Below are 25,788 nucleotides of genomic sequence, written 5' to 3' on the forward strand. Positions count from 1 at the left end.
GGGACATCACCAAAAGATTTCTACATTATAGTAAACATTCAGTCAACAGCAGATGCTACGTCCGCAAATAACGAGGTTAAAGGTCAGCCACGGCAAAGCTTCCAGCCGATCAGAAAACTATTGTAAGTTACGAAATGTAAAAAAATTGATAGCTTTTTAAATAAAAAAACAAAAACAAATATCAGACACTTTGGATTAACACGGCTGTTTCGGATACAAAGATTTAGGGGTAAAACTTATTCCGAGCGGAAACAAAACGCGGATGTGTGTGTGAGTGTGTATGAGCCAAATGCTCTCTCATGTGCTTGGACGTCATCTGCGTCCCTCCCTCTCCGTTATCCCCTCACTCCTCCCTCTCTGTCTGCGCCTCTCAGTCCGCTCTCCTGCCGGCCCGACCCCATCCTCTGTCCGGCCACAAAGACCCCCGTCGACTCCCGGGACACACGAGGGGGAATTAGCTGGGACACGACGAGGGAGGGGGGAAAAAAAACTACCTGAACACTGCTGGGAGAAAAGCCGCCGATATCGCATTGCAGCATCTCACAAATTCTCCCCCATCTGTAGCTCCCCTTTCCTTCCCTTTTTTCGCACATTGTTCCCAATGGAAACATGTAAAAATCAGTAAGCTGCGCCCTTCTGAGCACAACCAGCGGGCTGGGCACACTCAACGGCACCGTTAGCTTTTCTTTCCAGCTATCTACGCGGGACCAGGAGAAAAAGACAAAAAACAACTGACAATTTTTGGTGGAAAGAAGATTTTTTTCTTCTTCTTCACGGCGCGAGAAAGACACCAAAGTAAGTACCGTTTCACTTTCATGTCGGGTGGTAGACGTAGGTCGTTTTGTGCGCCTGAGTGTTTGCGGGAGACGCACGCTCCGCATCTTCGCTCACCTCAGACGTCATTACGCACTCATGCAGGAATCGGGCAATTAAAAATAACAGGCCGCTTTCGGTCTCTTAACGAAAGAAAGAGAATAAAAACGCGGCGTAAGCTGGGTTCATATGTGATGGTAGGTTAATTATTCCTGCCAGTGGCTGTGTAATATGATGACACGAGGGCAGTCTGGTGCTTGAACGGTGGATTGCTAGTTTGCTAACTAGCCACATTATCACTGTAACTAACACACACAAGTCACAGCCCCACTATACAAATATAGTTTTAAATAATATATATCGTTTTTTCTATGTTTAATAATCTCCGTTTCACCATCTCCTTCAGGCAGTCTTTAATATGGTTCACTTTGCAGTAGCTACATTAAAGCAAATTTGCAGAATGCTAAGTAAACATAAATACTAAAGCTTTAAAACGAGAGGAGGCAGCTGTAGCTGCCATACGGGAAATAATTGTTTGTTTTGTTGATGTTGCCACAATGACTCTTTCATACTCAGACGTGTAAATACGTGACATCATAGCAGGCAAGTATGTATAATATATTGTCACAGTTATAATATCCAAGAAGTAGGTTAATTACAGGAGTGCCATATGTGAGTCAGACCAATAAAACCAATTTGTACAACATTTTCCCTTTAATGTAAAGAAGTCCACTCCGGAGATGTTTTTAGCACTTAGCCAATATAGACCCACATTTAATAAGTTGAAGGATACTGTATAAACAGAAACCCCCACTTTACTATATGCTTTAATGGCCAGACAATATAATATTTTGTTTCTTGCTAAATTGTTTTTTGTTTTTTGTTTTTTACATTTAATTAGCATTTATAACATTAACAAAACAACCCGTTGATAGAATGAGAAGTCTTCTCATATTCAGTTCTTGTTTAGTTAACCACCATAGTGTGTATATATGGCTTCACTGTAGGAGCCACTATTGTTTTATGTTTGCAGCTCCGGCTACCAGCTGGCATCTCTTGTGTTTACTGCTTATTTAGGTGTATGTATTTAAGGGACAGCAGCTACAGGTGCTGCCTGTTGCCAACAGCTTTTTGACTGTGCTATTGTGTAACTATAACGTGTTGAGGAGATGTGCACTCAGTGGTACTTTAAATAGACACTACGTTTAGAGTTCTGTCACCTTATGAGGGAATAGAAGTACTTTTAACTTTACAGACTTTTACTCCTGTGCAGTGAAAATAAAATGAATAGTGGCCCAAAAGGGACCATTAAGTGGGATTTGCACTTCTACGTTAAATCTACACCATAACCTATGCTATAACCTGACATTTAACTCCCTAAAACTGGAACTAGATGGTTTGGTATTGTTGTTTCTTCCTACGTATTTCTAACTACTTATTCTTTCACTGTCATTTCTTTTTGATGGTCTGAAAGATCAGTTGGAGAGAGAAACCCTCCTGCTAACTAGTGTTTTGGCTGGTGTGCACACCAGCACAATAGTGCATTCCAGAGCAGCTCCAACAACCCCGACTTAACAATCCAAGATCAGTGACTGTAAACAGTAATAAAACTGTAAAGCTTTAAAACAGTGTGGCAGCTGTTGTGTATTTGTGACTCGCTAAAAAAGCTGTATGCAGAACATTGAGAGGGCTCTATGTCTGAACATACTGCTGCAGCATTTTTAGAGTTACAGTGTGTAAAATCTCACCACTAGATGTCAGTAGATTACAGATTGAGGTCAACTACGTTATTTTTTCTAACTACTTCCGATTCATGTTGATAAATCTTGGGAAGGTAGGACAAATGTCTCTGGCTACTGACCATCTGTAGTTAGTGTAGGCTGTTAGTCTGCTGTTTACCTCAGTTTGTGTCCACTTGTGTCTCCTCTTGTGTTTACTCTGGAGGAGGCTATAAAAAGGAAGAGTCCAATAGTCAACGAGTCAGTGAAGCTTACTTGTATCTAATGATAGCAATACTGAGATGAGCTGTTGCGTTATCCTGAACTTTTCTGAAGCCTCCGTGTGTGTTAGCTGCTGCTAGCCGGTGTTAGTGAAACTTTCTTCGAAGTAGCTCATTGTTGGACACTAAGTGACTAACTCTTATGATGTGAGAATGTAATCAAAGTGTTTATTAGAGAGAAAGTTTCAGTTTTATGACATTTGAGCCTAACAGTAGCTGGCAAAACATTAACTTATAACCAGCTGTTGTTGTTCTTGTTTAGCTGGCTCATTGTCAGTTGTCTCGAGATGGGAGGGTGGCCGTATGTCTAATCTATACATAAACTAACATAAACATATATATATATATATATATATATATATATATATATATATATATATATATATATATATATATATATATATATATATATATATATTAGGGGTGCAACGATACACAAAATTCTCGGTTCGGTTCGGTACTTTGGTGTCACGGTTCGATATTTTTTCGGTACAAAAAAAAATGTTCATGCTTCTTTATTAATTTGTCATTTATTAAATTTTCACGGCTCATTCTGCACCACATCTCTGTGCGTTCATCATTTGTTTGAAGCCAGCTCACCTCCTGCAACCACTTTTCCGAGAATAAGCGCTTCTTTTGTGGTTCGGACTCCTTCTGGCATTTCTTTGGAGGTGGAGGAACACCAAAGTAATTGCTTAAAGGAGCTTGCTTCTTCGACATCTTTAAGAGTTCTAAACAAATGTCTGTCCTCCTCCAGAAAATCTTATGTATGCAAACACGCATTGCAACTTCTTATCTTGTGCGCATTTTTTATTTTGACAGTGAATGCGCACCTGCGGACCACTTATGTGCAGCCCTGGTTATATAGCTCGTCATATTGCAGCCACAGAAATTCTTTTGTCCATGAAACCATAAAGCTGCACTTTCTTTTTGCCTTATAGTCTGATTTGTCATAACTTTTCCGTTTTGTGGTAAGCTTTTCTTTGGCTGTCACTTCTTCACCCTGACCTGTCTTATTTGGCTCAGCAGAACTAAAATATATATCCTGCTGCTTTTACACACGCACTCACATAACGCTCAGCGATTCTCTGCGCGATCAACCTCTCACATGTTTAAGCTTGCTGCGGGAGATTTCACTTGTCATGTTTGCATAGTAAGCTAACGATTGATAAGATGATGTCAGAGGAATTGGTGCGCAAATTATCATCACTCACCAATCAGTACTGTCGCTCTCCATACACAGTTCGCGCGATTGCAAAGTGAAAGCAAAAAACAAGTGCAAATTCAAACCCGATTTCAATATGTCACATATTGACAGTGGCTCACCGATGCCAATGACATAATTACCCAGCTACATTGCATTGACATATATTTTTCCTTCCTACGATAGGCCGACGGGCAGGGCAGGGCAGCCCGACTGGAAAAATTGCTAGCCCCAGGACGTCGGGCTAGCGATTTTGCAAGCCCTGTATGAGGAATCACTCATCTTTGGAAAAGAGAGTTTATTACAGAGAAATGGCTCTTTCCAAAAGAAAAGCTATACTATACGCTTCTTCTGGGCTATATTCTCAGCAGCATATTAAACATATCAGGTCCCCATAAGGAGAATCATGTGCTAACGGCTGTCTAAATGACTCAGGTAAAGTTTGTAGCATGCCTGCTTGTTGTTTTTCTCTGCTTCCACTTGTCTTTGCACTAGGATGATGTCGGTGTAACTGTGCAGTCATATTCGTTGTGTTCCCACTAGTGCTGTCAGCGATAATCTGAAATGACGTTAACCCCACAACACGGCAAATCTCAGTTAACGAGCTACCGCGAATCGCCCCTTGCGTGGGGCTGGACGGCCAACACACTAGTTCCCACCCATGTAATTGAGCATTGCTGGCACATCCAACATACTGTTTTACTTTAGTCCATGGCACGCTTACCTTCAGGGTCATACGTCACATGAAAACCAAAATAGTTCCAAACGCCAGATCTGAATGTGGGTGGGGGAGGTTCAATTTGCCATATTGCAAGGACAGCTTAACTTCTGTCTCGCTAGCCTGCCCTGCGCTCAGTGAATCTGTGTTCGACTACTCCGCCTAGGCTGCACTGTCGAGCGCTCAACACAGACAGCACCGTCAGAAGGAAAGTTGATAAAATAAATTAAAAATGTTGTATTGTTCGATACATATGCGTACTGAACCGAAAGCACTGTATCGAACGGTTCAATATCGATACGAGTATCGTTGCACCCCTAATATATATATATATATATATATATATATATATATATATATATATATATATATATATATATATATATATATATATATATATATTAGGGGTGCAACGATACTCGTTGATAAAATAAATTAAAAATGTTGTATTGTTCGATACATATGCGTACTGAACCGAAAGCACTGTATCGAACGGTTCAATATCGATACGAGTATCGTTGCACCCCTAATATATATATATATATATATATATATATATATATATATATATATATATATATATATATATATATATATATATATATATATAACATAGCTTGTTCAAACTGCTGCCTTCACGCAGGTGCTACAGAGTGGTGTTTACTAAAACCAGCTGCCACAGACACAGTTTCTTGCCCCAGTTTGCCACTCTAATGAACACTGTGAAATCAGCCACTTTTATATCATTCTGGTCATATGCACGCTGTCTAGTTCTTTTCTCTGCTGTCTATGGTATACTATACATGGGGATGATCTCTAGCTATATGCATAAAATGTGATTGGGCGGAGCAGCGATGTCCATCACAGCCAATGTATTTGAGACGGAAGGGTAACATGGCCGCTTCCACAAAACGGTATCTGCTTCTGTGTATTTTTAATGGATTAATTCTAAGTTTATGAGAATGATTCAATTTTTTTTGGAAGATTTAATTACACACATTTAATTTCATTTAGGGTCATCTACTGATCGGAAGCTTCGTGGTTCAATCCCCGGCTCCCCCAATGTGCATGCCAAATATTCTTGGCCAAGATAGTAACCCACTAACCCCAAGTTGCTCTCCAGTGCATTCATTGGAGTATGAATGTGTGTGAATGTTAGGTAGAAAGCACTTACAAAGCATAGGAGGAAGTGCTTGTGTGAATTGGTGAATGTGGCATGTTATATAAAGCGCTTTGAGTGCTCTGGGAGAGTAGAAAAGTGCTATATAAGAATCAGTCCATTTACCATTTACACTTATCAGTGTTTACGCTAATTTACACTTATAATCAATTTACTTTTCTGATTTTATTAGTTGGAAGGCACTCAACTTGGGAGTGACGTGACTCCCAGCTATTGCATTTGTGTCTATTTGCGCTGCCATTAGGATATGCTGAGTAGAGGATTGACTCTGATGATTTGCTTCCATGCAGTCCTCTAAAAAAACTGTGCCTAGTCTTTCAGGATTGACATTGTCCGTAGATGAAATGCTGATTGGTTGAAAAAGTGGGCTTGTAAAGGAAAAGGAGTGACAGTGGAGTTCACTAGGAAGAGGGAGAAACACCATCAAAGATCAAAAAAGCAGCATGAGAACCATAAACAGTGGCCGCACTGGACAGTTTTCATTATTTTTAATGCCTGGTTTTGCTTCCCCATAAAGAAGATCTTTGTCTATTATCTCCTTAGTGGGAGGAGCTAAACTAAAGGAACAACAACACCACAAACATAACCAAGCAAGAGTAGCCCTCAGACTGGGTGCAAAGCATGTAGATAAGGGTCTGCAAATTTCTGTGTAGAACCAACATAGAGCTACGCCAGCCCCCCTTCGAGGTTATGATGATGTCACAATTACTGTGACCATAAACGCTGCTTTAGATAGGCTGCTTCTAGCCTGTGCCACACTGTTGGTTGATGACCATCTGTAACTTTTTTGAAGGATTTCACGCAGCAGTTAATTTAAATGATTAATCAGTCATCCAATTAATAACTGCTGTGCTGCTCTTACAGACTGAATCTTTGCATCCATCCAGGTTAAACATCACAGAAGTCCAACAGCAGAGAAAAGAAAAGACAATGCAGTTTTTCATTAACCTCAGCCTAACCTGGACAGATAACAGCTGTCAGCTGTCAATGATTACCTCTTCTTCTTCCAAACTGTTCAATGAGTAATCAGTAATTCTGTTGTCTGTTTTTGTGCATCCTATACGTCCAGAGGGCAAACCGCTTGGCCTCAGCGAGAGCGCTGTGCTTGCTCAAAGGGGCCAAATTGAACTGTGAGGAGAAGAAAATCAGTGTGACGATGTCCCCACACCACCTGAACAAGCCTGTTCGAATCAGTCTGCTGCCTGATTGAACGGTCTCATCAATAATTCATCAGTGTCACAGATCAGTGTCGGTGGTACTAAAACCGACCAACTTGTGATCTCTATCTAACACACAGACTGCGTGACAGTGATGAAACGTTGAGCTGTCTGTCTGTTTTAGGATGATTTCGCATTTTCTTACACGTAAAACATATAATTCACATTTATGCTTTTTTTGTGTTTCTTTATTTGCTACGTCTAATAAAAATATCTATTTTAAAAAGCTATTTTTTTTAATCCAGTGTAAGGACATCTAAAATGTGAACAATGTGTATGACTCACCCTGAAAACTCTCTGGCCCAGAATATCCAAAGCATGACCTGAGTTACAGCTAATGAACCATGTGCAGAAAGCATGTCAGCCTCCTGAACTGCCACTTCATCCCACAATGTGTGCATTCAGGTTTTCATGGTTTGTACTGTGATTCCTAATCCGTAGCTGTGACCTGGACCATAACACATAAACAGTGTATATAGGGAGGCTTGACATACTGTATTTAGTCCACAGCTGAGATGAAAGTATTTGAAGAGTTTGAGTTGCAAAAAAATTGTATGAATCCAACACTGCGCTACAATTAGGGGTTGATATTAGGGTTTGCCTGATTATCAGCCTGGCTGATTATGTGGCCTGATAATCCACTCTGGTCTCATAACAAAACACAAACTGTCTTGTGTTTATGTGACAGTATGCCTTTGCAATTGATGTATTTTAATAGGAAGTATATTTTATGTCCGCAGCATCTATGCTGTCCACACTGTCCAGCAGGTTATGTGTCCCCTTGACAGCAAAGAAAACTGAGCTTTAAAAAAGGTGCCAGCCTTTGCATTTTATCCTGAACCACTTTTTTTTTCCTAAACCTAACCAAGTAGTTTTGCTGGTAGAACATAACCAAGTGGTTTTTAATTCTTTAACCTAGAAATCTGTCATGTGCAGGGCTCAAAATGTGGACTTTTCTGCCCTTTTAAGTCTTCTTGCCAAAGCTTTGTTTCCAAAGGTCAGAAAAGACGTCAGGTCCGATTATTTCTCCAGTACTTGTAAGTGACGAGGCTTCCCTGGTTCTGGTTATTTGTTCTTGGTGGCTTATAAACCTGTTGGGAATGGACAAATGTAAATTATGCACAGCACAATAATAAAATCATCAATCAATTAAAAATTAAGAGCGGTAAGTATAAATTATGTGTGTATGAACACGAATCAGTACTTAAAACACCATATAGATGAAAAAACGTTGTGCCCAGAAATAGAAGATAATTAGATTAGATGTTGTGACTATGCCAAAGGGCAGGACAGAGGTGCAGTGGTGAGCAGTGTTTCTTCACAGCAAGAAGGTTCTGGGGTCAGACCTGCTGACCTTTCTGGGTTGAGTTTGCAGGATTTCTTTGTGGCTGTGTGGTTTTCCTCCAAAAATCCAAACACATCAATGTGAGCTTTGTTATTAGTTGACTGCATGCGTGAACGTGATTAGGCTGACTGTGACAGACTCGGGACCTTTTGCCTATATCAGCACGGAATAGGCTCCAACAACACCACGACCCTTAAAATTATAGATGATGTTTTCTTCAATATCAGTAGAGATAATTTTTTCAATATGGCTTAACACTGTCCCCACCAATGATGACGTGTCATGCGATTATGATAAAAATGTAACTTCATCCATCTACATATATACATGGATAGATCTTCAGTGTAAAATCAATATCAGATTTACTGCAGTCTAAATTTACGAAATTCATTAAATAACTTAAACATAGAATAAGCATTGAGCAAACACTTAGTACCAAGTGACTGAGATGTAACTCAATATCCTTATCAAACCAGTTGTAATAAATCACCAGGCCCAGCAGTTTATGAGCCTTTAACTAGCTTTTTTTTATCAACTAATGAGTGGGATAGTTTATGACTCTCGTTATATTTTACACGTTATTACTTTATCATACGTAAACTGTTTTCTTTATCAGTGACAGATATTGTATAACCTGTTTATATTCTAATTACAAATTTCTAACATTTTTATGTTAAAAAAGTTTAAAACTAATCCTGCGAAAAAGATTTATTTAGTGAATCCTTGTGTGTTTCCTTTTACAAAAACATAGTATTTGTGTGAGTAATACCAGGAAAAAATACATGCTAAAGTATGTTGGAAAGAATTGTGTACTGCAGTATGTTATATATAAATATAGATGAACTGGTGATACTTTGATCAGCAACGTATTATAGATAAGCTACTATTTCATCCTTCTTTTTTTTTTACTTCCATATTGTTGTTTAAAATAAAAACAGCCACTTTTTTTAAAGATATTTAAAATATACTATATGGGCAAAAGTACTGGGCCACCAACACATTACAGCGACAGGACTTGAAGCTCCTGGCATTCAGTTTTTGTGCTGATGTTAATGTCAGTGGAGGTTTCAATTCCACAGTTATTGAGTCTGCAGTTTGTTAGTAATTTTTACTCACTTGGCGACCCCTCTCTGTAACTTTATGTGGTCTTTGTGGTTGAATTCCTGTAGTTACTAAACACTTCCACTTTTCAATAAAACGATTTACAGCTACTGGTGGAAAATCTAGGAAGGAAGAAATTTCACAAACTGACTTTTTACAACAGTGACATCCTGTAAGTACCACACTTGAATTTAGTTTAGTTTTTCAGAACAACCCATGTTTAAAAAATGTCCAACAGCAGAACTCCAGTCTTTTCAATTTTGCTAAAATTACCTTCAGTGTACCATTTTTTCTGGTCTCCAATATTAGTTTTTATAGCTTATCGTGTGAGTGATCCATTCATTCACTTCATAGTTAAAGGCTCAGTTTTATTTATATAGTGCCAAATCCCAACAACAGTTGCCTCAATGTGCTTTATTTTGTTATATCCCCCCAAGAGCAGTGGGGAAAGGAAACAGTGGGAAGGAAAACCCCCCTTTTACCAGGAAGAAACCTCCGGTAAAACCGGGCTCAGGGAGGGGCGGCCATCTGCCACGACAGGTGTGGGGTGAGGGGAGGAAGACCTGAAAGCTGAAGGCTCTGCCTCCCATTCTACTTTTAAATATTCCAAGAACTGTCTGAGACTGAAGTGCTTTAATGGGGTGATACGATACTACGAGGTCTTTAAGATAAGAGGAGGCCTGATTATTCAAGACTTTGTGTGTGATGAAAAGGATTTTAAATTTGATTTTGGATTTTCATTTGCTGTTGAATGTGTCAAGTTTTGATGAATATGAGTAAATGGATGGTTGTACAATCATAGGTGGCTTGGTACAAGTGACTCACAGTCAGAGCACATCACTACTGTCTCGTGACTTATGTTCCTCTGGCTGACTCAGCCCTCCACCATCCAGAAAAAGGCTGACTGTAAATCTCCATGAGATGTTCTTAATCTGTGGAGATGAATGGGAAATCTGGAGTGCTTCCTTTGTGTGGTGGCAGCCTGTTTACATTCCCCAAACTTTCCTGGACTCTGTACCAGGAACCAGTGAGTGTCTGTGTAGGTTTTTGCTAAAAATTCTGAGAAACTACATCACTTGTTTGAAAACCCAGGATCCAGGAAAATATAAAAAGAAACAGCAGTGACTGCTGGTGAACTGAGAGAGCTGTTGATAATCACCAAACATGCTTGTACTGTACATTCATTGTCAGAAAAACAGAAGGAAAGGGACATACACAGACAACTTCCTTTTCCCTCCCCTGCCAGAGGCTTCCTTTATTTTTATTGGACCATTAAAATGGTCAGAGTCTGATCATGTGACCTAGTGAGCCAATAGCATGAAGGGTTAGGAAAGCTGTGGGGGGGAAAGTGCTTTAACATGCTGAATTCACTGCATGAACTCAACAAGTCACCCTAAAAATACCCTCTGGGATCCTAAGCTGAACTCACCACATACTGCTACAATAATGAGAAATTAAAAGAACTTTGTTCCCCCCTTTGTTTGCTTTTGTGTGTATGTTTTTGGTGAACTAATCACAGCGGACACACTCATAAACAGTGTTTAGTCATTTTTAATTATAGGAAATCACATATTTATACAGGGGAATAAGTGCCATCTGCTCTTTTGGCCATCCGTAGTGATGCTCAGAAGCTCATTTAGTTATCGGATTTCAATGAGATTACACCGTTGTTGTTGTTGTTGTTGTTGTTGTTGTTGTTTTTATATAATGGAGCCAGACATGCATGCAAAAACCCTGCTCAGCGAAGCTCTTAAGATCTGGCAGCGCACTCTGGGAGAAGTGAGATGTAGGGCTACCGAAGTGGAAGAGCTGGCAAAGTGACCAGGAAAAATATGTCACCCTTCCCATCCACCACTACCTGTGTTAAAAGAAGGGGGTGGTGGGGTGCGAGAAGGGGCAACCCAATGCTCAGTCAGCCGTGCTCCTGCAACAGGAAACTGGGGCCATGACTAACATGACATGATGAGGAAAATAACTGAAGCACTCAACCATGAGACGTAGCCAACAGTGTCAGTGAGCTGCAGTTTACATGAAGTGAAGCTGAATTTCTTGAACTAGTTATGAAGTTAAACATAAAAGATCATTTATGGCTTTTCTGTTACAAATGAAAACATCTAAATAACCAGGAAAATTGTGGAATCATGAAACTAAAGAAACTTGTCTTTATTTAAGAGAAGACTTGAACTTAATTATAATCCAAATGGAAAAACTGAATAAATTAATAATTAACTGAGCTAAAACTGCCGTGGTCTGTCTGGGAGTGAATCTGGAGTTTTATTTAGGGGCAACAGGAAAGGGAAAGGATGTGCTGAATAGCAAAAAAAAGGAGAAGGAGTCTTGCAACACAGAAAGTGGCACAATGTTTGTTTTAGTAATTGATAATAGCTGAAATTAAAACTGCAGTTGTGTTTTCATTTTCCCAAAGTCTGTATGATTAAGTGGAATAATCATGAGCTTATCAGCTGCTACTTTTGGCTGCTCCTAAAGCCTGTGACTATGGGAGAAATACCTGCAGGTGAGCAACAGAGGTAACTACCAATGAAAGCGAAGAATACTGTTGATTGGCATATGATCTGCTCGTTAAATACGTGAAAGTCATTCTACATCAAGGGCCACATACTGCCCACTTTCTTAAGTGGGTCAGATCAGTGAAAGTGGAAAATATGTGCCCACATTTTCCAAACCTGTCAAGTGGGCAGATTTGGAGTCTTTGCCGACTCAATTCTGGGCTTTACGTTTGACATGCCTATATTAGAGTGTTACCTGGGCAACCAGAGGTTTGGCTGTCCGTTGACAACAAGCTAGCAGCTTCGAGCAAATCGCTTCCAGTGTGTTTATTTCGATCCCAATTACAAATCGATTTGTGTCTCCTCCTGGGGTCAAACTAGGAATCTTTCACATGTTTAAATATGTAAACAACTACTAATCAGTCTGATGAGTTCAGTACACCAATAAAAGGCCAGTAGAGGAAGGAGGTCAGTCAAACAGTACACTTCTTCTTTATATGACAAATGCTGGATTAATAATAGATAATCAGTAATAGAAAAGCTGCATACTTTCCAGTTTCCATTTGTTGGTCAGGAGAAACAAGTAATGTTTAGATGTCCCCTTTGTATCCATTTAATGGGTGTTTTCCACATTATAAGGGTCTAATTTAAAGAAAAGGCGCTTATTTATTTCTCAGAGAAACTCTTTTTCTGCTCTGATATTAAAGTATTTCATGTGAGCTCTTATCAGAAACGTTAAAACCAAACACAGCTCCAAACACAGATAAGGACATGCTAAAAAATTTATGAACCGCACAGTTGTTTTACTGCTTCTGCTTCTCTTTCTGTAAAACTCTATCAACATTAATGGCTAAGTAGGGTTTAGGCTGTAAATTTTAAAGATAGTCGTGACAAGGAGGCATTACACATGGTTTTGGCTCTCTAAGCTAAGGAGGGAATCCTTTTCAAATAACTGGCAGGGAGCAGCAGGGTGGGGATGGGAGTGGGGATGAAGCGGTTACGAGGTTTTGGCATTCGCAGCTGCAGTTGTTGGGAGGGGAGTTACTGTAGATCTGCAGGGGGACACCGGAGATAGAGTGCTTTGGGGCGCCCCCGCTGCTCAGCACTTACGACTGACTCATGACTCACGTCCCACAGATATTCATTCAAACCTCTTTACACTCTCTCTTTCTGGCACTCCCTGAACTTTGCATCAGAAATATTCAGCTATGTACTGTCTGAGGAGAAAGTGCTGCCCTCGACTAAGCACATGTGGAGGGAAAGATTTGCTTAGTTGTTGCTCTGCCTTTTCCTCTCCTGTGAGGGCCTCTTGACTTCTATGCATGTTGTATTTGCTCAGTTATTTGCATGGTAAGAAACACATAGGAAGGCTTCCACATAGGGGGAAATCATCCAATTCTCCAAATGATGTATCCGATTACAGTTGTCCTCCTATATACATAGCCAGGGATGTATAGTGGGTGCGTGTATAGCCAGTCTATAGACCACATATGGGCAAAATATGGCCTGAGGGCTGAGACAGGCTCGCAAACCATCTCAGTCCAGCCCATGACATCCTCAAGGGAAAACAAGAAAAAAACACCACCAAATCATTAAGAGGCAGCATTATACTAAGAAATGAGAGTCCTGCAACTCAGACATGTTTTCACTGACGTAAGATAATGTAAGTGTTCTAATAGCACTTTAATTTTATGTTAGTTACGGGTGAGGTGCTTGGCCATTGAGGATGGGCTTGGAGTAGAGGTGTTGCTCCTTCACACTGAAAGGAGCAAGTTGAGGTGATATTCACAATCTCTAACTAGAATGCCTTGTTATAAAATATAGGTGTGACCTGCGAGTTCTAGCAAACATCCAGCTGTCTTTTCTTCACCTATTTTGACACCAACAAGCTTTAGGGTTTGCGGGTCTAAATGATAGCTATTGTACTGGAGCTTGGGTTACACGCTGTCTGAAAGTGTTGACTCCGTTTGTGTCCGTGTGCTTCAGGATGTTGTCGGAGCTCAGTGAGTGGTTCTGGCAGGAGCGGCGGTGGTTTCCGGAGGGCCTGGGCTGGGCTGACCTAGAGGATCGGGATGGACGAGTGTACGCCAAGGCCCGAGATTTGTGGGTGGCGCTGCCCATTGCCCTCATATTCCTCATTATCCGTCAGATCTTTGAAAGGTCGGTCCATTTTTCACGCTGTCTTATTCTATCTCAGACATTTACCTTTAATGCGTTTATGCATTTCTTTATGTCTTTAATCTCTCCTGACTTTGTATTCAGTTAGTTTATGCTTTTTTCCCCTCAGTAGTTACTTAATCATTCTTTTGTTGTGCCCAGATCTATGATGAATAAATTCCCATTGTTTCTTCAGCGGTTGTTGTTTTCCACATAAGTGTGCAAACAGCGTTCCTGTTTCCAGGAGCTAATCAGCGTTCATCTGTGTTTCCCTACTAATGCCAGGAGACTCTGTTCCTCATTGTTTTTCACGTCTACCTCCTATTCAGCCACAGAATTGTTAGAATATATAATAAAAGAAACAGTGTAATCAAGACAACACATTTACAAAAAAGATTTATATATAATAGCTTGAATATCGGATTATATAATATTTAATGATCACACCTATGCTTCCTTTTTTTGTCACTGTTTTTTAATCCCAACATGTCACAATTGCAGGATGGTGGCCACGCCTCTGGCCTCGCTGCTCGGGGTTGAAGACACGGTGCGGCTCAAGGTCCCACACAACCCCACACTGGAGTCCTACTACTGTAACATTACCAAAAACCCCACACAGGTAGATACCTCTGGCCTTCTATTGCAACATCACAAAGGCTCTAATGCAGCTCTCGACTAAATCACTGGGAAAATAATCAAATCTGACCTCTTTGCGCTGTTCTCAGTCTTCAGTAGCAAGCCTTTGCAAGAAGACTGGCTACTCAGAAAGACAAGTGCAGCGATGGTTCAGGAGACGAAGGAACCAGGACAGACCGAGTCTGCTCAAAAAGTTTCGCGAGGCCAGGTATGCATCCGTGCTCTTCTAAACATATATGACTGCTGTAGAGTCCACAGAGTGTTCCTCTGGCAATATGAGCACATTTCTGAGGGCAAAAGTAGCCCTCTATTTCTGCACTCATTGCAATGTTGCCCCTGCTCTCCACACACACACACACACACATCCAACCATGCTTATTAGCACAGGGCCTTTGCAGCTGGGGCTCTGTCACCACTGTTGGTTATTTTTATTTGTAAGCCAACATTTACTGTAACAGAAGCCGAGTTAAACCAACAGCCTGATCACAAGGCTATTGAGGCCAGCTACTACCAGCTGACAGGATTCACAGATAAGTACAGTACAATAGACAGCAGATAACATGATACCGATACTAGTACTGACAGCATGCAGATATACTGTCCACTGATATGGATGCAGAGAAATCCTATGATTATATTATCCCATGTGTCCTGTTTGTAAGTCTTTCATGATCTGTTGGCTTGGGTGTTGTTTATGTTTGGTGAAGATCTGTGGAAGCTTTTAACTCAAAAGATCAGTTTACCATATTTACCCAGAAAACGGTGGACACGCTGTGTACAGTGGATGAAAAAGTCACTGTAATAAAGAGTGAGATAGAAATACAGTTTGTACCCACCACAGGGTCTCTGTAGCTTCTCTGGAGCCTCTGATTGCATCACTCATGAGATGGAGTTGTAGGGGAAGTATTACAGCTTTGTTTTTTCCTACAAGGCTCAAAAGACATGACATTTTTCAGTGCACGCTCACCCTGGAAACGCTTTTCAAACCCTTTATTTCCTGCATGTCAGTTCTTGGTAAAGACATAAATGTCATTAATGATGGCACTTCCTGCGGAGAGATGTTGCTGATAAATATGACAATTACAAAACTGTAAGTGTAAAATCAGGAGGCACCGATATGTTTGCAAAGTATTCGGATGGGTTGAAGTTGAACCTGTTTGTTCCCTGAAGAAACTCATTTGTTTCATTACATTTGCATTACTTAGCCGTACGTCATAAGTTAGCAACATAAAGCTTAAGCTGTAGTAAAGTCTCTTCCACTCAAATCTTTAATGAAGCCACACGCATGATCTGTATTTTACTGTTTAAGTATTAGCTCAAAGAAACAATAGAACACCTGCCTGAAGCCACTGGAGATGGAGTCTGCAGTGCTTTAAGTCTGACTGCTCATCAGCATTTTTGTTACTGGCTGGCAAAATCAGGCTTTGGCTGCTTGGCTGGAGTCACCATACACTCAGCTTTAACCTCACTCTTTCTTTGCCGCTTTAGCTTTGGTTTAGCTTATTGCACATGTTTGCAGGAGTTGATGTCACGTTAAGAGCAGTTGTTTCTGGGCGGGCTGTGCTTTACACTTTAGCGGCACATTTTTGTCCTTTGGTGCCAGAAAAATGAAAATAATTTTCGGCACCCTTTAAAAGTTTTCTGTACCCCACCTCCCTTCACATGAACTGAAGTGACCTGATTTAAGTGCAGAAAACAGCATGTTTTATGATTTTTTTCTTTCTGTCTGCCTATCACACACGTCATTAAAGAGCTTTTGTAACACAAATTCGATTAGTAACTGTGATGTGATGCTGAATTTGTGTGTGTCACAACAGCTTTAAGTGGGCTAAATGCTCAAAAATAGCTTAAAATCGCTTTTGAAGTGATTTTGTTTTCCTGGTACACATGATGGGAAAAATAACTACAAAAACCAAACAAATAAAGCAAATAATATTATAGATGTCAGGTATGGGCCAAGCATTTACATTATTTCAGCCAATTTACAATGATGTGTGTGCATATGTGACGTGTGGGTGTGTATGTGTGGGTGTGTGCAGGCGTGCATGTGACTGCATGCTTGTCGCTCTCTGGTCATGGTGTGTCTTTCACTATGCGGGCTACAGCGTAAAGGCATTTTTCTTGTGAATCGATGTATTGTGGATGTGCACACAACAGGCTTTCTGTATCTCTTCCTTATTCCCCCCCACTGGGGTATCTCCCACACTCCCACTCCTTCTCTGTATCCGTGTCTCTGCTGCAGCGTTTTCTGGAGCGTCTTCTCATTACACCTGTATGAGCAGTGACAATGACTTATCACTGTCTCCAGTACAGGGTGTTGTCTAGTGGCTCTCATTGTCTGTTAGCACATATTTGACTGTGTCTGTGTCTTTGTGTGTGCATTTGTGTGTTCTCGCGTGTGTGTGTTGTGTTTGACATTATCAGCAGATTTTCCAGGCAGTTCACGCAGCCTGGCATCTCTCTTTAACTTGTGTGTTTGTGACTGTAAGCGAGAATTTGTGTGTGTGTGTGTGTGTGTGTGTGAGTGAGATGCATTTATGTGTCTGCTGGTAGAAAATGTGCCTACTGTCTTTCCTCATTGACTGAGTAGAAAGTGTGTTTGTATGTGTGTGTGTTCTCTTGCAGTTGGAGATTTACCTTTTACCTTCTTGCTTTCATTGCTGGCCTGGCCGCCCTCATCGATGTGAGTACTGCTATGTTAACCTCGACCACTCCTCTTCCTCCTCTCATGCTTTTATGTATATTCATGACCTGTCCAGCCTTTTCCTTTGCCGTGATAACCTCACCTCTCGCGCTGTCAGAGGGGGAAGCATTGACTCATCCTTGTGCTGAGTCAGTTGTTATAAATACACCTGTCGTGTTTTGCTGTCTCATTCCCATCCTGCATGTCCTTCCAGAAACCTTGGCTGTATGACCTGAAGGAGATGTGGCAAGGCTTTCCTGTGCTGGTACGTCTCTAGAATGACTAAGTACAATAAATGCACTGCGTATCTGTTCATTAAATTAAGCTCCAGAACAAAAAGGTCCTGGAAGGTAATAAAGTTTCTCCCTGGAAGCAACATGTCTAGAGTGGCTTTTCTTCGTTTCGGTTTCACTTTAGATTTGATTAGTTATAGTGTTAGTTTTAGTGTCTTTAATGGGTGACATTTGTCAAGGTCAGATTTAAGGACTTTAAAGCAGGTGTTTTAACATAAACACTTCTCTCACAGTCTCACTGACGATCCCAGACTCAGTGAATATCTGTGCCAAAACATCCTCAGGCTTTTTATTTTGGTTTAGTAAACTATACTCCCTCGGTTGGGATGCATGACACATATAGATTCAGCTGATACTGGATTGGAGCCTTAATTGCCTTAATTTTTCTTAGCATTAATTCACCAAGATGCTGGAGGCATTCCTCAGAGATTTTGGTCTATATTGACATAATATCTTCACACAGTTGCTGTGACAATCATGCAGCTTGGATGTGTTAACTGGCACTTTCTGAAGTTAAACCAGACATTAGTCATTTTTAAAATTACACCAAAATCAATTTCGTCAGAGAACATTTAGAAGGTTAATCTGTAATACAGGAAAAAGTACAGCCCCGCTTCCCAGTAGTGATTTGCACAAACTGTTATATTGACTTTAAAATTAACGATCTGTATCCTCCCCTTCAGACTCTCTTGCCGTCCCAATATTGGTACTATATGATTGAACTGGGTTTCTATGGATCTCTACTCTTCAGCGTCGCCTCTGATGTCAAACGCAAAGTAAGTGAATTTATCTCAAGAACACAAAGATTTTCTTTATTTAGGAGTACAAAGGATTTAAGGAGGAAAAGACATTTGTCTTTCCTCCCAACCATCCATCCATCAATTTTTTGCTGCTTGTCCAGTCTGGATGACAGAGTCAGCAGCCTAAGCAGAGATATCCAGACCGTTTGCCCCCCAGCCACCTCCTGCAGTTCTTCCAGTGGAGCACAAAGACATTGCTAAGCGAGCCAAGGTTTGCCCTGGAGCCCCCTCCAGGTGGGACATGACCAGAATACCTCACATAGATGGTGCCCAGGAGGTATCCTATTCAGATGGAACCACCTCAACTGGCGCTTTTCAGTATGGAGGAGTAGTGGCTGTTCTTTGAGCTCCTTACCCTACCTTTAAGGCAGAGCCCAGCCACCCTTCGGAGGGAGCTCATTCTCATTATTTTGGTCACTACCCAGAGGTCGTGACCATTGGTGACTGACTAGTAAATACACAGCTTCATGTTCATGTTCAGCTCCTTCTGCTGTGTACAGCTGCAATCTCCTGCACCACTCTTCCCTCACTTGTGAACAAGACCCTGATACACTTAAACTCCTCTATCTGAGGCAGTAACTCAGTCCTGTCCTGGAGTGGGTGCTCCACGCTTTTCCAATTGAGAACTTTGGGAACACATCAGACTTTGAAGTGCTAATTCTCATCCCATATGCTTCACACTCACGCTCAAACATTCCTCCAGAATCCTAAGGTTGACTGACAGACAGACTCTCCTCTGTCAGTTAGTCTGTTAGTTTAGTGGAGTGTGACTCCCCTGAAGTTGGAACACTCTCCAGTCCCCCTTCTTAAAGAGGGGATCCACCAAGACAGTCCCAAATCAATGTCCCCAACTTCCATACAGTGCAGAGACGTATTAGCGACAACATTTCCACAACAATTAGAACCTTGAGAAATTCAGAGAGAATCTCCTCCTGTGGTCCATGAGACTAAGTCATACTGAACCCAGCTAAGCCCTGTGATCTAAGGGCTAAGGGTGAGTCCGTCGACCAGTCCTGCCTCCAGGGCTCCAGTAACCCCAATGCAGGTGAGGTAATGTGGCTCCATAAGCGTCTTGTGAATCACACTTGGCCTGACCTTTCACCTAGAACCAATTTGCCTTGGCAGACCCTACTGGGGACAAATTTTGACAACGTGGCATTTAGGATCATTAGGGCAGACAAACCCCTTTACCATGATAAGGTGGTGGTTCATGGAGAGGGGGCATGCAAAATGTAAAATGAGTATGTCATTTGTGCAGACACAGCCACCATTGAATCTCTGTGTAGCATCATAATTCTGCACACAAGGCTGACAAAGAGTCTTTCGTCACGCTTCTCTGATCAGTTTCACATCTGGCATGGACTGTGAGAGGACATTAGGCTGCTGTGACACGTGTGTGTTTCAGTATGCCTTTGTGTGACATGTGTGCGTGTGTATTGTGCGCCTTTGAGTGTGTTTGGCTTGGACTTTGCTCAGCCTGGTCAGCTGAGCGCAGTGGGGTAAAAACTCTTGCCAAACTCTTTCACAGTGTGTTTCAGCAGCACGAAGTCTAACCCAGATAATGTTAAGCTGGATTTACTTGCATTCTCATGTACCTGGTTAAAACATAGTGCACGGTTATATATGTGTTTTGTTTCATGTACAGGGCATTAATTCAAAAACATCTTTACCCCCCCACAAACCCCACCCACCACCACCATCTGTCTCCCCCTCTCCAGGACTTCAAGGAGCAGATAGTTCACCATGTAGCAACAATCCTCCTCATCAGCTTCTCCTGGTGTGTTAACTACATCCGTTGTGGAACTCTCATCATGCTGGTGCACGACTCCTCCGATTACCTCCTCGAGGTAAAGCCTCACCTCATTTTATACACTGATGGAAAGCACGTGCCCAAAATCAACTAACCTGTAGCTCAACATATATTTACACCCTGTCATCCTGGAGATATTTTACTCCGTGAGGTGTGAGAACTGTGTTTGAATGTTGCACAGTTTGCACTGATGTCATTTATCCCTGCCACCACTAAGCAGGATGTTTTGGCCTTTGAGTATTCTGTCTTTACACTGATCACATACTGCCCCCTTGTGGAGGAAAGTGCAATTTAAATATTATTTGTGGGATATAAACACTTTAGACTTTCATTAATTAGCATGGTTTTTATCAGGTAATAGAAATATTTGTAACCTGTTGCTTTTTTTTCTTTTTCTTTTTCTTTATTCGGGTCATTTCCTTAAGCATTAAATGTATTTTAGTTTGTCAAAGGGCCATAAATAGCAGGAATGTGATACTGACTCTTTGCCAAAGACTGTATAAGTGGTGAACATAGATGCCATGAAGTCACCCACTGTTAGCAAAGTCCAGTTAAAAGTTAGGAAGATTTTATCTGAGTGTTTGCCAGACGCAACAAGCGAGGGGTGGAGCTTACTGTGAAAATGGGGGACACAGCACACAAATCATTAGCCAATAATCTGACACATAATTTATAAAATGAACTTCTTTATTCAGCATGGTTTGAAGTTACTGGCTGAGACCATAAAACCATCAGAAAAGTGTCACTGAGGTCACAGAGGAAGAAATCTGAAGACCAGAAGTCTTTTTGTAATCACAGGATCGCCCCCTGCTGGCCTTTAAAGAGAATACGTGTTTAAAGCACTTTCACTTTAGCCTCTGAATCTTTTACAGATCCATTGGCTAAGTTCCTCCTTTATACCACGAATACTCTTTGGTTTTATTACATGCGGGTCATTCATGCAGTCAAGCCCAAGAGGACCCATTTACAAACAGAAAAAGCTATGAATGAAGCTTAAATGCTTTTTTTCCAGAAACTTTCCCTTTTTGGTTATTTTTTTTATCTTTTCCACTAACAGTCTGCAAAGATGTTCAACTATGCTGGGTGGAGAAATGCCTGTAACTACATTTTCATTGTATTTGCTGCAGTCTTCATTGTCACCCGCCTTGTTATCTTCCCCTTCTGGTAAGCACACACACATACACAGATTTGAGACAGTCATTTTGACTGCTGCAGTATACCACTGTTTGTCGTGCTTCACTCTCCTTAATCCTCGCCGCCTCTCTTGCAGGATTATTTACTGCACGTGGGTGTATCCAGTGACCATCTATAAGCCATTCTTCGGCTACTACTTTTTCAACGGACTGCTGATGACTCTGCAGTGTCTACATATCTTCTGGGCCATTCTCATTATACGCATAGCAATCCGATTCCTCACCAACAATGTAAGCAAACCAAAAGAGATCAATTAGGTCAAACAAGAAAAACAAAATAATGCTGCAAGACATTTATTTCTGTGAGTCAAATTTGCACATACTCTCTTCTGAAAAGCTGCAGATCAAAAATGAATAAGGCGTTTGAAAGTCTGAGTTTGTTCTGACACTCTGCAGAGCTCCAGGAGAGCATGAGCAGGAGGTCTCCCTGATTGATGATGATGTTTACATATTTTCATGAGCTTTTCCTGGTGTTCTTCAGGAAAAAGTGGATGATGAAAGAAGCGACAAAGATGAAACGGACGAATCAGAAGAGGAGGAGGACGAGGAGGCAGGAGAGAAAAAGCATATGAAGAAAAATGGCCCGGTGCAGAATGGTCACACAGTCCACAACAACAACCACCGCAAGAGGCAGTGAAATTAAAGTCACGGGATGGAGAAACATAAGAAGGACTTATATCCCTCAGTGGAGGAGCAGGAGGGAGGGACCAGTGATCCCCTAAAACCCAGAACAGCGGGTATCTGAGGAAATTTGGCACTGTTACTTTTACACAACACACATTCATGTTTTTTTAGAGGGCACAGAGATCCAGCAGATGACATACACTACATTAAGTGGCACGGGTCTTCGCTTTGTCATCAGAGGAAAAAAATGTATCACTGCCTTTTGTTTGATGTTAGTCCCAAACGTTTTCAATGAGACGGGGAAGAAAAAATGGAGAAGAGCAAAGTTTGGAGAAGACAGATGAGGGGGCGGAGGAGGTGATGCTGCTTCTACTTTAGCTTTCATGTTCTGACTGTGTGCCTTAGAGCCAGCTGACGGCTACGAAAAAGCCATTTTAAAGCCTTCTGCTTTGAAATTGAGTTGCTTTATTCTTTGTTTGCTTTTTACTAACAGAACAAAACAACTGAAAGTGGGTTATGTGAAGGTGACACAATAGGGCATTTATTTCCCTAGGTTTCTGTCTATGCAACTATCCGTTCAGCTATTGCAATGTCTTTGCACAAAAGTACAGAGTCTCTCATATAAAGTAATAACCTGCAGTAGGACTGTGCTCCTCTGCTCTCCGGTGTGGTTTGTGCCATTTGTAAAGTGTTCTGGTTTGAGTTTAGTAATCAGCAAGATTTTTTTTTTAAAGGGGGACCTATCGTGCTGGTCCATATTTTCTGTCCTAAACTTTTAATAATGGATGTTCACATTAAACATGGCCAAAGTTTCAGATAATGAGGTCTGTGCATGTGCAGGCATTCCCTGTGAGCCAAAAGCTCAGACTTTAGGTTACTCTAAATGCTCTATTTCAGGTAGTTTTTTCTACCCCTGCATCTGTGTGATGTCACAAAGAGAGGCTATCCCTAATATGGTAATCTTGGGCACACAGCTCTACCCACTTAGTGTTAAAACCTTTTGTTTACAAGAGGCAGCCAATCAGAAGAAAGCTGGCTCATACCTGATTTATGGCACTGTGTTAAAAGTGTGACGTAGCCAAAAACCTCAGAAACTGCAACACATCTGTTTGGCAGTGATACGCAGTGTAAACTCAGTATGCTGTTAGCACAAGGATAAAACATTAGTTGAACAGCATCTAATGGGCCTTAATTGTATCTAGCTTGCCCCTTATACTATTACAAATATCCAGTATTGTGCCAGATTTATTAGCTCAGTTTTACTCATGTTGACAGTGACAGTGCCCGAGTATGAACGCGAGCATCACCCGCTGCAGTGGAGATTCAGCGCAGTACTATAAACCATGCTTCAAAGGGACCTGGCAGGGAGCTAAAACCGCTTCTTTCAAGATAACCCATGATTATTCTGAACTGTGAATCATGCAAAGCTCCTCTAGCAGAGTCCCAAGAATAAAAATATGGTGCTGGAAAAGAGCATAATATGTCCCCTTTAACTTCTGTTCATTCCTAATCCACCAAGGCTCACTTTGTACAATTCCTGCTTCCAGTAGAGTCATCTCCAGAGTTCAACAGTTCTTTGGCGTTTAGGCTATAAAAGAGCCAGAAATTAATATAAACTCCGATAGAAAACTTGAACTAACTGCTAAATAACTTTTTCCTCTCTTCTTCAGCTCAAGCAGTTTTGCATTGACGATGCCACCCACTGAAGAGCGATGACTCAATGCGAATGGGCGTTGCTCTGTTGAAATGCTGGAGTTTCATTAAGTACAGTGGAGCAGGACGCTTTCACAATTTCAGATTTCCCGAGGTCACTGCCCAATAGTCTGGGTTCTGATTGTTAACCCGGCTGCAAATTTAAAGTGTTGATCTGAGTAAATTTTTTAAGTATCATTCTGGGTATTAAATGTGTTTACAGGTATGTTCTTTGAAGCTTTTATTTTGTTTTAGTTTTTAGATGAAATCATGAAATGAGTGTTACAGAGTTTTGTTGCTCTAAAGCTTTGTATGTCAAGTGCCTTATCTGTAATGTATGGGAAGCTCTCCTTGTCTTCATGCCCTCTCCTTTTCTTTCCTGTTTCCACCTCACATCATAGATCCAACCCTAAGACTGCTACATGCTCTCACGTCTTCTCTTCTTTATAAAATGCCTTCCTTTCAAACTCACCCTCATTCCACTACCACGTTCTTTTTAACTAACCCCCAACCAACCAGCAGCCTCTCTTCCCCAGCGATGCAGAAGAAACAGCTGTGTCCTAATTACAGTGTTATTATTATTTTTTGTCTGTTTTTTTGTTTAATGATGCCTAAGTATTGTTATTAATGATAAAAGCAAAGATCATGAATCACAATGAAACCAAGCTGAATTTGTGGTTATTTTCGCATTCATCACGACTAATCCTAAGTAAATCAGTCCTTTTATAATAAGAGTATATTATATATACAAGGGGGTCACACTCATTTTTAATTACATCGTGGACAATATAAATTCATTTTAAGTGGGCTGGACCAGTCAAACTTTTGCCTAATAATCTATATTTACACACACAAAAAAAACTTTCTCTCAGCATAATAAAGCTACTACAGTTAGTCCCTGAGATTAAAAAAAAAAAGTTAGTGCAATAGACTCACTTTTACACATTAAAAATAAGTGCTGTGTTTAGAAAATCGAAGAAATCCACCACTGCTCTGTGACCAATTTGCCCAAAGATGTGAACATTTAAAGAAAATGCACCATCAGCTAACTGAACTACCTGAACTTTGTCCTATAATTTAAAAGCTTGCATTTTCTGATTATTTGCAGAAATGTTCTGTTTTTGCAGTGCAAACACTGTACAAACTAAAATGATATAATAAAATGGGTGATAAAGTCGTGCACTAGGTGGCGCTGTCACCTCATAATGACATCCTCAAGGGTTTATGCAGTTTAATATTAAGAAATTGAGACTGTGCATTGTTGAGCACTGTGACTTTGCTAACGAATAAAGTAGTTGTATCCACTGCATGTATAAAACTTTTGCACAGTGCAATGGATGGTTTTAATTGTATTGGTATTGGAGCTTATGTATAACTATAACTAATCAACTTTCATTTGATTAGCAATGTATCCATATTTTACATTATTGTGTCACACATAAAACAGTAGTACCAAAGGGACTGCTCAGGTTAAGAAAGGCTGCGAAAAAGAGGAAGACTACGGAGAAGATTCGTGGACGTAGTGATGGAGGAGATGACGATGTCTGGTAAGACAGAGTATACCTGGTAAAAGGTGAGAGGGAGGCAGATCATCTTCTGTGGTGATCCCCCTTAAGGAAGCAAAAAGAAGGACAAGTTGCAAGCACTAAACAAACAATCCAACATTTAGAAACAGGTAGCAGGCTATAAACACAAAATTTATTAAATTGCCGTTAAATTCTTTGATCTAAGCATTTCTGGACTATTTCACGTCCTTCGAGTTGTTAAATTTGCCACCTTGAGGAGCAGGAGAGATGATTCCTATTCACAGCCGTGC

General features: G+C 40.8%; 1 protein-coding gene across 1 annotated transcript; it reads left to right on the top strand.

Moving 5' to 3' along the window:
• The first annotated feature begins 347 nt into the window (after positions 1–347).
• Positions 348–24,633, top strand: cers2b (ceramide synthase 2b). Its single transcript, XM_006804842.2, has 11 exons — positions 348–795; positions 14,071–14,244; positions 14,743–14,860; positions 14,967–15,085; positions 17,503–17,560; positions 17,775–17,825; positions 18,537–18,629; positions 20,372–20,500; positions 21,521–21,627; positions 21,734–21,887; positions 22,138–24,633. The coding sequence occupies exons 2-11, from the start codon at positions 14,072–14,074 to the stop codon at positions 22,291–22,293; spliced, it is 1,158 nt and encodes a 385-aa protein (XP_006804905.1). The 5' UTR covers positions 348–795; position 14,071; the 3' UTR covers positions 22,294–24,633.
• Positions 24,634–25,788: the final 1,155 nt, after the last annotated feature.

Source organism: Neolamprologus brichardi, chromosome 11 (assembly GCF_056152115.1).
Source record: "Neolamprologus brichardi isolate AB-2024 chromosome 11, ASM5615211v1, whole genome shotgun sequence".
Taxonomy (NCBI): domain Eukaryota; kingdom Metazoa; phylum Chordata; class Actinopteri; order Cichliformes; family Cichlidae; genus Neolamprologus; species Neolamprologus brichardi.

Bases quoted from the DNA above. Each gene is read 5' to 3' on its own strand.
- cers2b (XM_006804842.2), top strand. From the start codon at position 14,072: ATGTTGTCGGAGCTCAGTGAGTGGTTCTGGCAGGAGCGGCGGTGGTTT. The intron at 14,245-14,742 runs GTCGGTCCATTT...TCACAATTGCAG, and splicing joins ATCCGTCAGATCTTTGAAAG to GATGGTGGCCACGCCTCTGG. The intron at 21,628-21,733 runs GTAAGCACACAC...CCTCTCTTGCAG, and splicing joins CTTGTTATCTTCCCCTTCTG to GATTATTTACTGCACGTGGG.